The sequence below is a fragment of the Bombus huntii genome, chromosome 3, assembly GCF_024542735.1.
Source record: "Bombus huntii isolate Logan2020A chromosome 3, iyBomHunt1.1, whole genome shotgun sequence".
NCBI lineage: Eukaryota > Metazoa > Arthropoda > Insecta > Hymenoptera > Apidae > Bombus > Bombus huntii.
The window spans coordinates 9,577,245-9,591,139 of record NC_066240.1 but is presented as its reverse complement, the minus strand read 5'-3'; the positions used below and the strand labels follow the sequence as shown (position 1 = coordinate 9,591,139).

The 13,895-nt window shown below is 36.5% G+C and overlaps 1 protein-coding gene across 6 annotated transcripts in view; it reads right to left on the bottom strand.

Moving 5' to 3' along the window:
* The window catches only part of LOC126863720 (small conductance calcium-activated potassium channel protein), a 235,982-nt gene that overhangs the window by 62,901 nt on the left and 159,186 nt on the right, over positions 1-13,895 (bottom strand). For all 6 annotated transcript variants that reach the window (XM_050614155.1, XM_050614156.1, XM_050614157.1 and 3 more), the window contains one exon: positions 7,723-8,139. In XM_050614155.1, the coding sequence (XP_050470112.1) occupies positions 7,723-8,139 (417 nt within the window). The remainder of the gene's footprint in view (positions 1-7,722; positions 8,140-13,895) is intronic.

Here is a 13,895-nt window from a genome sequence, read left to right as displayed (position 1 = left end):
CATGAGTTGAACGACAAATGAAACATTTACACATGTTCGTTTCAATCTCTTGTTTTATAATATCGTATAACTGCAGACGGCATGGAGTCTATGCCACGGATTATGCTTTCTATGTCACGGATTATGGTTTCTATACCACAGAAACAAATTATACTTTTATACAAAAATTCAATGTGGATAGTAAAATTTCTATAAATCAACGAAGTGCTCGGATACTTACACACAATAATGTAAATGTGTTATGCGTTAAACATCCTTTTTAAAGGAAGAACATCGAAGAGCCCTATAATTTCGGAAATTCCATTGACTCGACCGATATTCGATCCACTTTAACGTACCATGTACTCCAATATAATCGTACATCCTTGTATAGTTTTCGATATGCACAAACTGCGTTAATAGCATTTCCTATCGGTATAATATTCCCAGCAGCGAGTTGCACTCCGTTCCATCGTTAGATATGCACACCTACGCCTGGCGGATTCATAATACCCGGTACATAAAGCACTATGCTGTTCGACGGACCGTATAAACAACCGGCGAGGATTTATCGTTGACGAATATTGACTCCGCTTCATTTCGTCCTAGTCGGTTTGTCAAGAAATAGGACGCCGTCTCTAAGCAGCTCGTGATAGGAAAACCAAACATTCCGACGCAACTGCGTATCGCAAACGTTTACACAGGCGTTCACATAATTCGATACTTGACTCTACAACGTGACTTATTGGATTCGAATCTTCCGGATTCGCTCATTCTTTTCATTGGAATAGTTGGTATCCGTGACGAGAATAGAAGCGAGTTTAAACACTTGGTGTTGTAAAAATATCAGATATCGTAGCCTTTATAAGACGAATTGTAAAAGTTGTGGTATAAAAGTTAATATCTTTAATTAGAAAATTTTGATTACGAATAACAATTATAAATGACGACGAAAAAAATTCTGATCATTTATATTGGTCACTGGTAACCAAAATTAAATTTTCGTCGTCGACGATTACTCGTAGACACGAAGATTTTAATCATTCATAATCGTTATTCATAATCAGATCAATTAAAAGTTAATACTTTCTAATCGTTTCAGTTTTTGAGTATTTTCTTTGAGATTTATTGATAACTGGCTTTCATTTGGATAAAAATTATTTTCTTTCTCGATGACTTTTTTCCAAAAAATGTTAAAAATAATTATTATTTTGGATTTCTGAATAAGATAATATACGACACGAATAGCCATTTTAATTAGATTATATTAATAGATAGATATATTAATTAGATTTTTTATTTTTATACTGATTCTTTATATTTTTACCAACAAAATTAAGGAAATGGAATTTAAATAGATTCCATGTACCAAATATCATAATAAATACTCTATTTTAGATATTTTGTACATATTTTCGTATTATACGCGTAGCGTACAATTTTGCACTAAAAATTTCTCAATACGTAAGTTAACGTATAACAAGTGTTAAATATACTATTAAAGATGTTTACAAGTGTTCAAATAATTCTCTGAGCCTGTATTTAAATTTTTCATAAATAGATAAACAACCACAGTTTACTGATCTCACTTTGGATAAAACGCAAATGAAAGCAATCTTTACATCTTTCAGTGTGAATAACTTATCCATGATGTACAAACCGTAAAAGTGTAAATTCGTCCTAACGTAGGGATTTCAGGAGAGTTTAAACAGTATGAAGCATTAATTTTCAGGTTTCATGAAACGTGTAAGCCATTTGACTTTGTTAATTAGTGAGCATTTTGTTCCATGTTTGTCACACGTGAACTGCTCGCGAGAAACACACGAGAGACTCACTTTTGTTGGATTATTCTGCAGCAACTAGCTAACTACTTTCGCCCTTTCGGAGCGTTCTTCGCATTTGTCTTATTCTTTTTCTTACTGTCCTTATGTTTTTTCGTTAATGATAGTCGACAAATGCAAAGGAGTTGATGCAAAAAGAGTTAATGTTGCGCGCACAGCGAGGTGAAAGAGATGGGACTTGTGTTGATTTGACGCGTTTCAGTTTGCGAAGGTATAATTACGTAGAATTAGGAAGTTTTTGCAAGCTTTCAATTAATTTTTTTATGTTGATTAATTTTTTCAGAGATATTTCAGGATATTTCTTAATTTTTTAAAAAATAATATAGAAGAATATATAGACGAAACCACTAACGACCAACTTTAATAAATTTCATTGGCCCATAGCCTCGTCTTTATCGACTGTATGTTGTCTAGTTTTACTGAATTACGTTGTCTAATGCAGTATGGTATTCCTCTAGTTGGAGACAGACGAGGCTAAAATAAAATAATCTATTCGATCTTGTAAGACTTCTTTTAGAACGACTCAACTGCTTCGTAATAACGTTAGTCACCTGTCATAATTATGACAGTCTTAAACGAATTAAGGGACAGAATCTACTAGTTTAAAGAATGTCGATATAATGGGAAGAAGTGGGTTTCCAAGTGAAACTTTAGGTTCTCTACGTAAAATTTTCTGACGAATACGTAACTTATACGTCTACTCTATAAATGCCAATTATTAAATCTATCTAATATCATTGAAATTTTTAAAATTTAAAAACTTATAAAATGATAAATTTTCTAGTATTCTTAGAAATGGAAGCAATTTCCCGTGAAATCAATACCTTCTTTAACACGAATCGAGTACGAGTGCGATTGGTACGTTTAATGGCCCGATGTATTCCTTGGGAAACCATAAATTCCACTTGGATGAAGAAGAGGTATTATCGCAACATTTGAATATCGACATTTTCGATTAGCGTAGTAAGTATCGGTTTATCGAGCTCTTCATAGTATAGGAAACATTTGTATCGAATTCCAGAATTTGATCATATAAATCTGTACCTTTGAACCAATATCAGATTCCATGGAAATTATTATACGATACGAGCAACTCTCCATTTGATCCGTTTTTAAAGTCATTAGCCATTAATTGCCAATTACTAGAAATTACCAGTAACATTATCCGTATTATTAAATATCTTTGTCTGTAATAGATTTGATAATAAATCAGATCTTTCTCTCAGTAATTTCACAACTCGCGAAAATCAAATTTTCCACGCGATTTCAACGCAATACCACGGTACAAGAGAAATATGTAATGCAATTCCTCGTCTGCTTTTCAAGGGCTAGATATTCATTTCCGGGTTCTGCCACGTGCTCGCCATTTATTCTTTGTGACAGTGCTCAGCCGCGAGAAACTTGTAGAAGACAATCAACCAATCACGATACCAACGTTCGAATAAGGAAAAAGCCGTAACCAGAGCAGAACATCGGCGAGCAACGACGCATGATCGAATTTCCGGGACGCCAAACCCATGGGATCTTCTCGAAAAAAGGATGATGTATAGCGATTTATTTGTCTTCTCGTGAATTGCCATTTACTAACTGGAATTCATTGGTTAAAATTCAAATGTATTTATGGCGTTAACTTCTAGTAACGATGGTTTTTTGATGATAGTGTAGATATTTCAATGTTTGAAGGTAATACGGATTTCTTTACAGTTTCATCTTACTCGCGGTTCTCCTAAGTGAAACATCTTCTTACATCACTTTTTCTTATCTTTCTCGTGCCAACAATGACACTTCCATATTTTTGTTCCACGTTAAGAAACTATATCTTAGCAATGACAGTTTAAATGAATATCGAACTAGTAAAACTTGCTGCTAATTTCATTATTTATTTGAAATTAATACTACAAACATCTGTAATAATTGTCTTTACTCCGATACATTTTTTAATAGAAATTATTATAAAGTAAAAGAAATTTTAATCTAACGTCTTTCTAAATTTTTAGATTTTATGAAACACGCAGTAATATGATGTGCATATATAGTCACACGAATCCATCGTATCTAGAAGAGCAATGCATAAAAAATGAGACACTCAATGTTCGTGCCGGATGTTCGATTTTCGAAATTTCCTCTTCGAGGGATTTCCAGTGATCCGCGGTATTTGCAAGTCGATGCACGTATGTGCTACTGTAAATTTTCGAGCTCTTCCAAGCGTTACGCACGTTTCCAGACGAATCTGATAATCGAGGGCGAACAAGCGTAAATATCTCTGTGAGTTTCTTGAAAGGCGAAACGCATATACGGGGTGTGTTATCGGTGTACTAAAAGTAAATGCTGACATACCTTACGTTCTTTACATCGAATGTAGCCGTCTTAGGTCTACCGACTTCGTTTACTCGAAATCAATTTTATCGCGTAGATCGATCTGAATTATTAATACACCTTTCACATAATATTTGTTCACTAAACTATTGAATACTGTCGGTTACTAAATTCTCATTCAATCGAACGTAACGTAACGTGACGTGAAAATTTATGAGATTTTATGAATACAGCAAAATAATAAAATTATAACAATACAATTTTACATGGAAACAATGTTGCACGATCAAAATTTATAAATTTATATATGGCAGAAATATAAATTCTGAATGTACAAATTTATCATTTTTTATATATGTGAAATATCATTTCGTAATAGAAATTAAAAATTTCTCAGATTCTTCTACTATGTGTAAAACAAAGAATTAATTTTCATTTTTCTTTATCCAATTCCTGCGACCAATTCAAAATTACTATACTCTAAACGTTTCTTCTATAATATCAGAAGCTTCTATCAGCAATCCGCTTCATAGTTTATAGAACACCGTATATAAGGGATTCCGGTCGACCAGAGCTCCCCTAAAATGTATGGTTTGGCCCAGAATCCCGCCAGCATATTCGAGGCCAGAAAGAAAGGGAGCAATCGAATGCACCCTCCTGGCCTTCTTTCTCAAGCTAGCTGAGACACACATAGACACACACACACACAGAGCAGAATATTTCCTTCCTACTGGTAGTCAAGCTTCCCACTCCATTACCAATATTGTTAATCTATTCGTTGCTTCTTGGCGCCAGTTCAGAGAGATTGCTACGGTCAACAGCGTAATTCAGTCGTCAACCGTGTTCCTTTGCTCACGCTAGATTTAACCAATCCGACGGCCGATGATTAGCGAGAGGATGGAGTAGGTGGTTGGAAAAACAGCGACATCGTTGACGTTTCCGTTGAACCGGCTGAAAGATTCGAGCGATCGAAAGAATTCGGAAAATAAACAACACAATAACTCATGCCAAATTGGATTGACTCGCGCTATCCTATTTATTTAGTTGCTGTGAACAGCTGATTTATTGCGTTTCAGGTATATCTCATTTTTGAATATACAGACGAAATAAAGGATTATTTGGAAGATTGTAATGTTTGGGATGGGAAAAGGAGTCTTCGATAGTTGTATGAATTTTTTTATTGGTCGTTGGGAAAATATGTCATACGGATGTTTTAATAATAAAAAATTGATTTCTAATAATGAAATTGCAATTTCAATGGGCTATATCGTAAGATCCTAAGATATTGCAAGTTTCTAAAGGTTGAGATTTATTTTTACTTGAGAAAATTTATGGCAAAATTTATAAACAATCTATGAAATTATGATTTTAATAGGATATTTCTACGTAATTAATTGATTTGTTAAGGAAAATTGTTCGATGCGTTTAGGTACGATACAAGAAACAATCGAGGAAATATTTTTACGGTTAATGTGAAGTAGAATAAGAAATAAAGCAAAATAAATGGAATATTCTCTGGGATTCTCTGCAACTGTCTATCGACGCTCACTCGTAACATTTAATTAACATATCAGATTGTTATTTAATTGCGGGAACGGTGACTTAAACGGCTTTGGCAACACTTTCAAAGTGGCAGACATTCAGTTTATCGAATCGCCGGGCCCGTTGATGGGCAAAATGCAGGTTAATTGAACGAGACGCGAGCAACTTTGAATTAGCGGGAAAATGACGAGCTTCGAATCGAACCATTTAAAAGAGACCATTAAAAGAAAAAGCTACATCGTTGCCAAGGAAAGCAATGTCGGTGACATAAAATGAACCAATCACTCGCTTTCATTTCTAGGAATATTCAATCAGCTATTCTTTCTATAGAATTATAATACGAAATTTAATTGGAGGAGATTTCCTACTTAAAAAAAAAAAGATGAAATTAATTCTTAGCACAAAAAGAAGTTTCTTAATTTACGTTTTTAATGGAGTAACATCTTCAGAGTTAGCGATTTGGCACTTGAAACGGGTACTTATGTCGTTCCGCTAGGAAAACACGTGATCATCGCATTTCTAGAAACTAGAAACGTTACTGGTAGACACGTTTAATACATCCCTTGGGACATAAGCTACTCAGAGGTAAGATTAAAATTCATCGTCACGCGCATTTAACAATCGTGTAATGAGAAAACATAAAAGCTTTCTCAGCTTATCTCTCGTCATTTACTAAATGTTTTTCCTACACTAGATGTTTTTCGTACGCTAAAGCATTATAGCAGCAAAATATAAAAATTGCACGAAGGTCACTTCAAAAATGTGACGTTATAAGATTGCTTCAATGTCAATACAGTGCTTTATACGTTGATATGTTCTTCGTACGATAGTAGGATAAAGAAAAATATCAAGGATTAAAGAATACGCAGATAAGAAGAAGCGAATAAAAATAAGTGTGAAATATGCAGATACAAAATGTGAATATCAATGTGATACAACAAACAATTGAACAGTGTATGACGCGACGAAATAAGCATGTTCGCAACAAAGAATTACGCATTTGAGTCGTATACCGGAAAATTAAAGAATGAAGATAGTAGTCGCGTCAAAATATAGCCATTGAGTCGTAAGCGCGTCTTATTATACGCTAAATGGCCGTAGTCGTTAATTCCATAACGAGAGCGTGACTTTGAAAAGTTCCGAGCGGATTTACATAAGGAACGCGTCAGCTTTGAACGCTCAGCTAACGAGAGAAACTGATCGCGAAGTTGGCCGGCTGAATCGATTAAGAAGTTGGCAAGAAAACCCATACCTGAGCTCGTCTTCTTGCACTCGCGAAAATCTGGAGTATAGAAATGGAAACGGTCTGTTCGTAGCAGACTCTGTTTTTTATAGTAGGATTATAGCAAGCATTCGAGAAAATTGAACGCTTTTAAAGTTTCCGTGGTGCTGATAAAGTACAGGCTCTTATGCAAATGATCATAGTTCGATTAAGAATATCGTTGCATCTAATATTCGTTTCTTCCATAAGGTTAATTGAGATTACATTTTTTAAAACGAAGTTAGGTTGCAAAATAACTTCTAGGGAACACGTACTCGTCGATTGATGATTCGATACTTGATGAAACTATGTCTTTATGAAACAATTTCCACCCAGAAGCCTCAATTTCCATACGAACTACTTAATACTTATTAAAATTCGCTAAAAAATCAGATGTCGTTTATCAGTTTTGATAACCGTAGTGCATTTAATCTTCGATGAAATTTGGAAGGAGCTCAGGCATCGTTTATCAATATCGATAATTTCACACCATTCAAACAGCATTACATAATTAAAAGTCGCAAGAAAATCAAGCACCATCCATCAACTTTGTTAATCGTAAACCATTCAATCTTCGTTAAAATTCACAAGAAAATTAGGCATCATCTGTCTATTTCGATAACCGTAAACCATTTAATCATCGTTAAAACTTACAACATAATTAAATATCATCTACCACAATGCGATACAGCTGGCCAAACGTTAACGACCTTTCATCCTGCACCAAACCCAACAGGAAGAGCCCCAATAACCAAAGCAAACGAAGAATGATCATCGACTCACCTTGGTGTAGACTCCGGCGCTGGACAGTTCGTTCTCGATGACCATCACGATAATGCCGAACATGCCCATGACGAGCGCGTAGTCGCTGATGCGTTTCCGCTTCTCGAACAGGGCCTTCCTTCTGCCGAGCCGGTAGCCAACGTTCGGTTTGTGCTTTGAGCCCGGTCCTATGCTGCCCGATGGTCCTTTCACCTGGCCACCGCCGGCTAGCACGCGGTCGTCCACGTACCGTGGGTACTCCGAGTGGACGCCGACCAGGGCGATACCGGCGTCCTCGCCGGTTCCGGTAGCGCCACCGCTACCGCAACCAGCACCCCCGGCGCCACCCCCGGCGCCCCCCACGCCGCCCCCACCGGCCACGCCACCGCTGTTCTTCATCGCCCCCGGGATCGAGAGTGTCGACACTGGCTTCCGTAACTGAAACAACCAGGGGCACTCTGTTAACAACAATAATATAGCTAGCTGGATTCTACCTACGGCTTGGATCATGGCGATGGAACGATGGTGTTCCTTGAGAAGGGAAAAAATGGTGGAAGAGGATATTGTTGGGATGGAAGTTTATTAATAGACTACAGGTTTTTATGCATTTACTGGCCTGAAGTTGAACATGCAAGAATATATAAAATGTTTAAAGCACGGTATTTCTTGTAATATTTAGTAGTTAAGTTATTTAGATTCCACTTTTCTCATTTTATATTCATAAAAATATGAATTTGCATAAACATCCGCAGTCTGTTTAATAGGGTTGCCTCAGGTGAGACGATTGAAGGAAGAGGTATTAAATGGAGGTGATTAGAAGACAGCACGGAGATACGAGAAGTACCGCTCTCTATCGCTGACCATATTTGTCATTCTGTCATGTTTACATATATAACGCTTGTGGTGAATAGGCGTGCTTATCTCTGTTGTATTGTCTATGTACTGTACAGTATTATGCAGAAATTAGAATATGACCGGGCAAAGGAATGCGGGTCTGATTGATTACTTTTGATAAATCCGATACAATCTTGAAGATAAGCACGCGTATTATCACAATAAGATTACATGTGTAGTGTAATGACGAGCGATGGCGAATAGCACGTAATTGGCTTGCCCCTGTGCTATGTCATTAACAATCTTCTCATCAAGGATAGCGATGGTATGGACTGGTGTACATAGTGGGATAGATTTTGTTGTGTGATGAAAATTAGAATAGAAGAAGATAACATGAGTAGAATATAGAATACTACGTAGGTTGAGTTTGATAGAAATTAGAAACTCATTGCAAGGATTTTTATGCGATAGGAAATTTATAGGTTTAGAAGAATATACCTAATTGAAGGGAAGAAATGCTCCACGAACATATTTCTGAATTAAAATTCAAATTAATTTGAAGACTTTTATTGGTGTACTTTTTCGTTGGTGTTTTTTAACATTACTTTAATTCTACATAAATTGTATAGCATTAACCTTGTAAATAATCCCGTAACGTAATATGATGAGAATATAAAATAGACCATATAAAGGAATAAAATAATAAGCCTTTGTCTGAAATTATTAGAAAAGACAATTCTTTGAAGTCAACTGACAAATGGAGCAAAATCGTTGGAAGAAAAGGGTTCAACACGTCGACTTAATGTCAGAAATAATGTGCTTCTGAAACGGGAGTCTAGTTGAAAGGCAGCGCACCAGTGTTTCGAGACCGTCAAACCAAACGGAGCTTTTCTAGGTTAATGCCACTTGCCTGAGCGAAGAAGTAAAACAGTGATGGTTCGGAAGAAATGTGCGGACATATGGTGGCAAAATGCTTATTGCAGTGTAAACCTCGTTGCAAGAAACGTTCGAAACATCGAAGGAAAATGATCCACCGTTAACGAAGATATAAAGGATCGCGAAAGGACGAATCCCACGGAAGAATGAAATTAGATTATTACTTTAAATTAGATTATACTTCGTTTACACTAACGTCTACTATTTTCATATCCAACTGTGGAATAATTAAAAGTATCGTTTACTCTATTTCTATAAAATTCGTAAACTGTAACGTTAAGACACGAGGATGATACTTTTTACTATTTTCCATATATACTACTACGCAGATTTTTTAAGATTTAAATAGCACAGCTTGCATTAATATAGACAAGTTTCCTATCAATTCAGAAGGATCTCCTTGATCTAACTTATAATTCAAAAATTAAACTAAGAGACGTAATGTAATCAGTTTGAAGAAAACATTGGTCGTTCCTCGATTGTCGCCTTGTCTTTATTATCCAATAAAATATTTCTCCATTCGAGCAAACTCCTTGCTATTGCTCTTTTATAACGGCAAACAAAATTTGTCCCGTTAAGTGTAAAATATTAAATGGTCATAAAAATCGTGCAAGTTGTCGAATCGGGCGTTGTTCCTCGCTTCTGCGTTTAATATGAAACCTAATCGGGAAGAACGCGGGGACGAAGTACGAGTATGAAACAAGAAGTTCAAGAAGAAGATAATGGTGAATCGTTTTACGTGTAGATTCATACGGGACGTTAATTCTTACTTAAAAGCGAAATAAGACGGCGGTGCTAAAGTTTAAGAGAGCGATGTTCATGGTTGAAACGTTTGATGAAATAAACACGGTAGAAGTAAACGGAAGAGAATGTGGAAAGCTTGGAATTCGGAGCGACGACAGGCTACGTTTACGAGCGTAGCACGATTCGGCTCGCGTGAAAATCCGGTCAAGGAGACATCGACGACGATCGGCGTCGTCCCGCGTGAACCTTGGAATCTCGATTGGCGGAGATCGATCGTGTTTAGTACATGCTGGTAAATGGTAAGTGGTATTCAGAACGGAAAGCAGCGACTTCGAACGGGAAATAGCTTTATTCCTAGAGTGCACTTTCAACCTATGAAAAATTGAACAAGATTTTCTACATAATAACGTAACATAATGGCTCTGTATATGAAGAGTATTCTACCCCTACTGCCAGAGGGATGAACGTTGGAAAACACAAGCCTCGAAAATATAGTTGATAGAACGAATATAACAAGGTATAAATAATATAAATTATCCCACTTACTTTTATTTACACATGAGGTGTGTCTATTCAAACAGTGAAGTGAGTTTAGTTTACATTGACCCCAGTAGAAAATTCTAACCTTCTCTCTGTCCTTTAATCTTTCTTTGCCTTAATTACCGAGCCACACGCGCAACAGAATTCTAATTATACGAAGCGTACAACAGATGTTATAATATAGTAAATTATATAAAACTAGAACAGTGTCGCGTTACAGAATTAGCAATTAGACCGCGCAACGTTTGAATTAATTCAACCTATTTCCTCCATAAAACGAATTACAAAGGAGGTCATATTACGGAAGCAATGTAGAAAAAGTAGTCAAGCTTCGACGTGAAATGCATTCCTCTCCATTTCCGTCTCATGACCCGTCCGCGCGAATTAATCTCATAAACCCGTCTGCTCCAACATATTCGCAAAATTTTTCCCTAGATCCAGTTCTCGTCTTGAAAAAAGAAATCAAAAAAAACCAACTTCTTCTTGGACTTTTTCATCCGTCTCCGTAACCATTGTCTGTATCATGAAACGACAAAGCGTACGTACCAGACATTCAGCGACGTTTAGCCGTCCCTTTGTCACCGACCGACATACGGTACGACGAAACACGAACGAAAATTCCGCGCGTCGAGAAAGTTATCGTTGCGCTTTTAATAGCGCGTGACAGTGCGCACAAAGGCGCTTTCGTGGAACAATAACGTAGGCCGAAACGCGCGTCCCCGTTCCAGACAACGAAATCGACCAACAAAGACTGCCTCGTGCGCTAAATTGCATTTCCATACTCCAAGAATACCGATGCGCGCGAAACAACGAATATTTGAACGTTAAGAGTGACACCGTACGGAAACCATAGCGGGGATGTATTCATCCTTTCGAAATTACGTGACTCTCCATTTTACACATATGTCTGCTGATCCGTAAGATCAAACACGATCGATAATGTTGTTAGTCGACAGATGTCTTGTTGATCAATGATATTGATCGTGCCGTACAAATATTAACAACATTACTGATCGTGTACGATCAACATTGAAACGATAATTGGTATTGTGGTTGGAGATTGACGAATCTTCTGATACATATTTTGAAACGTTAGCGTTAATTGTATATAGTACCAAGGTATTGATAATAATATTTATTAGTTGTGTAATGTCGAAGTTTAATATTTTATTAAACAATCTTCGTAATATTAATGTCGCGTCTACGTTGGATTTGTTTGTGAACAATTTACAATTCGTAAAATTTCGGGTCAAAATAAAAATCTATCCATACTCTTATTGTTTCTTGGAAATAGTTAAGAATACACGAAAGTTGTATACACGATACACACATATACGATACACTGTATATATACAGTAACCTATGAAAATATTTGAACGCTTATAGAAACTTTGTTATGCGTGACATTTAAAATCTGAAAATCAACAGAAATACATATATCGTGTCTCTACGAGTATAATCATCGTACGGTAAATCGTAAATAACATTATATCACGTGTAATCGTGTAAGATATTGGAAACATTATTGTCAATCTCCATTAACCAATATCATTTTATTATTAATCGTACGAGCTTTTAGTCCAACCCTCTTCCGAATCGATTTTTTTATCACTTTTTCGTTTTCTATCGCGAAAGGGAGCCGAGAATGTCGCCAACGGTAGGTACAGACGCCTCAAGGCGGAAAAATTTGGTTGATACTGCGCCGCGAGCGGAAGTAGAAACGCGAGGTGGAAATAGAAATACCATCTACCGAAGCACGGCGTGTGATATAGAAACGCGGCGCGGGAAATGTACGACGAAAAAAAAAAAGATGGGTTGTATTTCGTGAAAATAAATGGCGAACGAAGAATAATGGGATTTAAAAGCATGAGTAGCAGATGCACGGTAAATATGAAGTACAGTTACGTGCAGAGTACACGTGACTGGAAAACGTGACCCGAAGGTATATCAGAGGAAGGAAGAGCAGACACTTTCGATGTTTCCTTGGCGTAACGAGTAGGATGCTTGTCTCTGACAACCTTAGGGTTCACTGACAAAGTTGGAGTCTTAGTTGTGACTTGTGATAGACGTTCAGAACTCAACTCCGAAATAATTCGATGTTTTTCAAGAATTTGGAGATTCAAATCATCTGGAATATGATTTTGAAGCTGGGAACTCTTGAAAGTCCCTGCACTCCATCTACGATTCTTAGGAAAATTTGTCGTATAACATATACAATATATACGTAAAAGTTTTCAATGATAAGCTTCCAGATACTTCGTGGACCATTGCAAATGTATTTGTAGTATACTCGAACATTTCAAACTGTCATTAATACGTTTTGTCAATGGACAATGTGCTTGGACAAAAATATACATATGGAAAATGTGCTTGTAAGGTAATGAATATTTACGAAACTCTTAAAATCTATCGAAACTTACAAGATTTTCAAACTTATCAAGTTTTCCGGCTGTTCAGAAATTATCAAGACTTTCAAGAGACTTTTAAAAGAAACATGTTCGAAATGATTTGAATTTTTTCTCTCATATACTCATTTTTCGCAAATTTTCGGATCCGGTAAGTTTACTGTAAGACACGTATAAATATTGGAGTAATGGGAGGAAAGTAAGTGGTGTGGCATGTGCTCGCCTAGGTTTATAAGATACAGTGGATAAAAAATGTATTTCGAGTCTCTGGTGGTGGATGCTGAAGGGAAGACGTATGTAGTATTGTCCAGAGAGAAAGAGGGATCTTCGTGGATGAAGCGTATATACGTACATGGCAAGCTAGAAGGAAATAAAAGAAAAATGCACCGCCACGTACGATCCAGTGGATTAAGCGGGAATAAAAAGAGAATATAATATTCCATATAAAAGACAAATATATTCTCGGAACGATACGGAGATAAAGAGATATAGAAGAATATATATACATAGGTAAGGAACGTGTAGAAAAGAAGGGAAGAACTATTGGATTGGTTAAGGGAAATGTAATATACAATGATAACAATACAAGAACAAAGGAAAAATATAGACAAAAAGCACACGAGGAAGGATATGAAAAACGATGTTCTGCTGGTGAAATGTTGCAGCGTTATCAAGAAAAACATTGCACGTACGAATTAAATTTCGCAAACGTGGAGAAGGAAAATTCATTAAGGA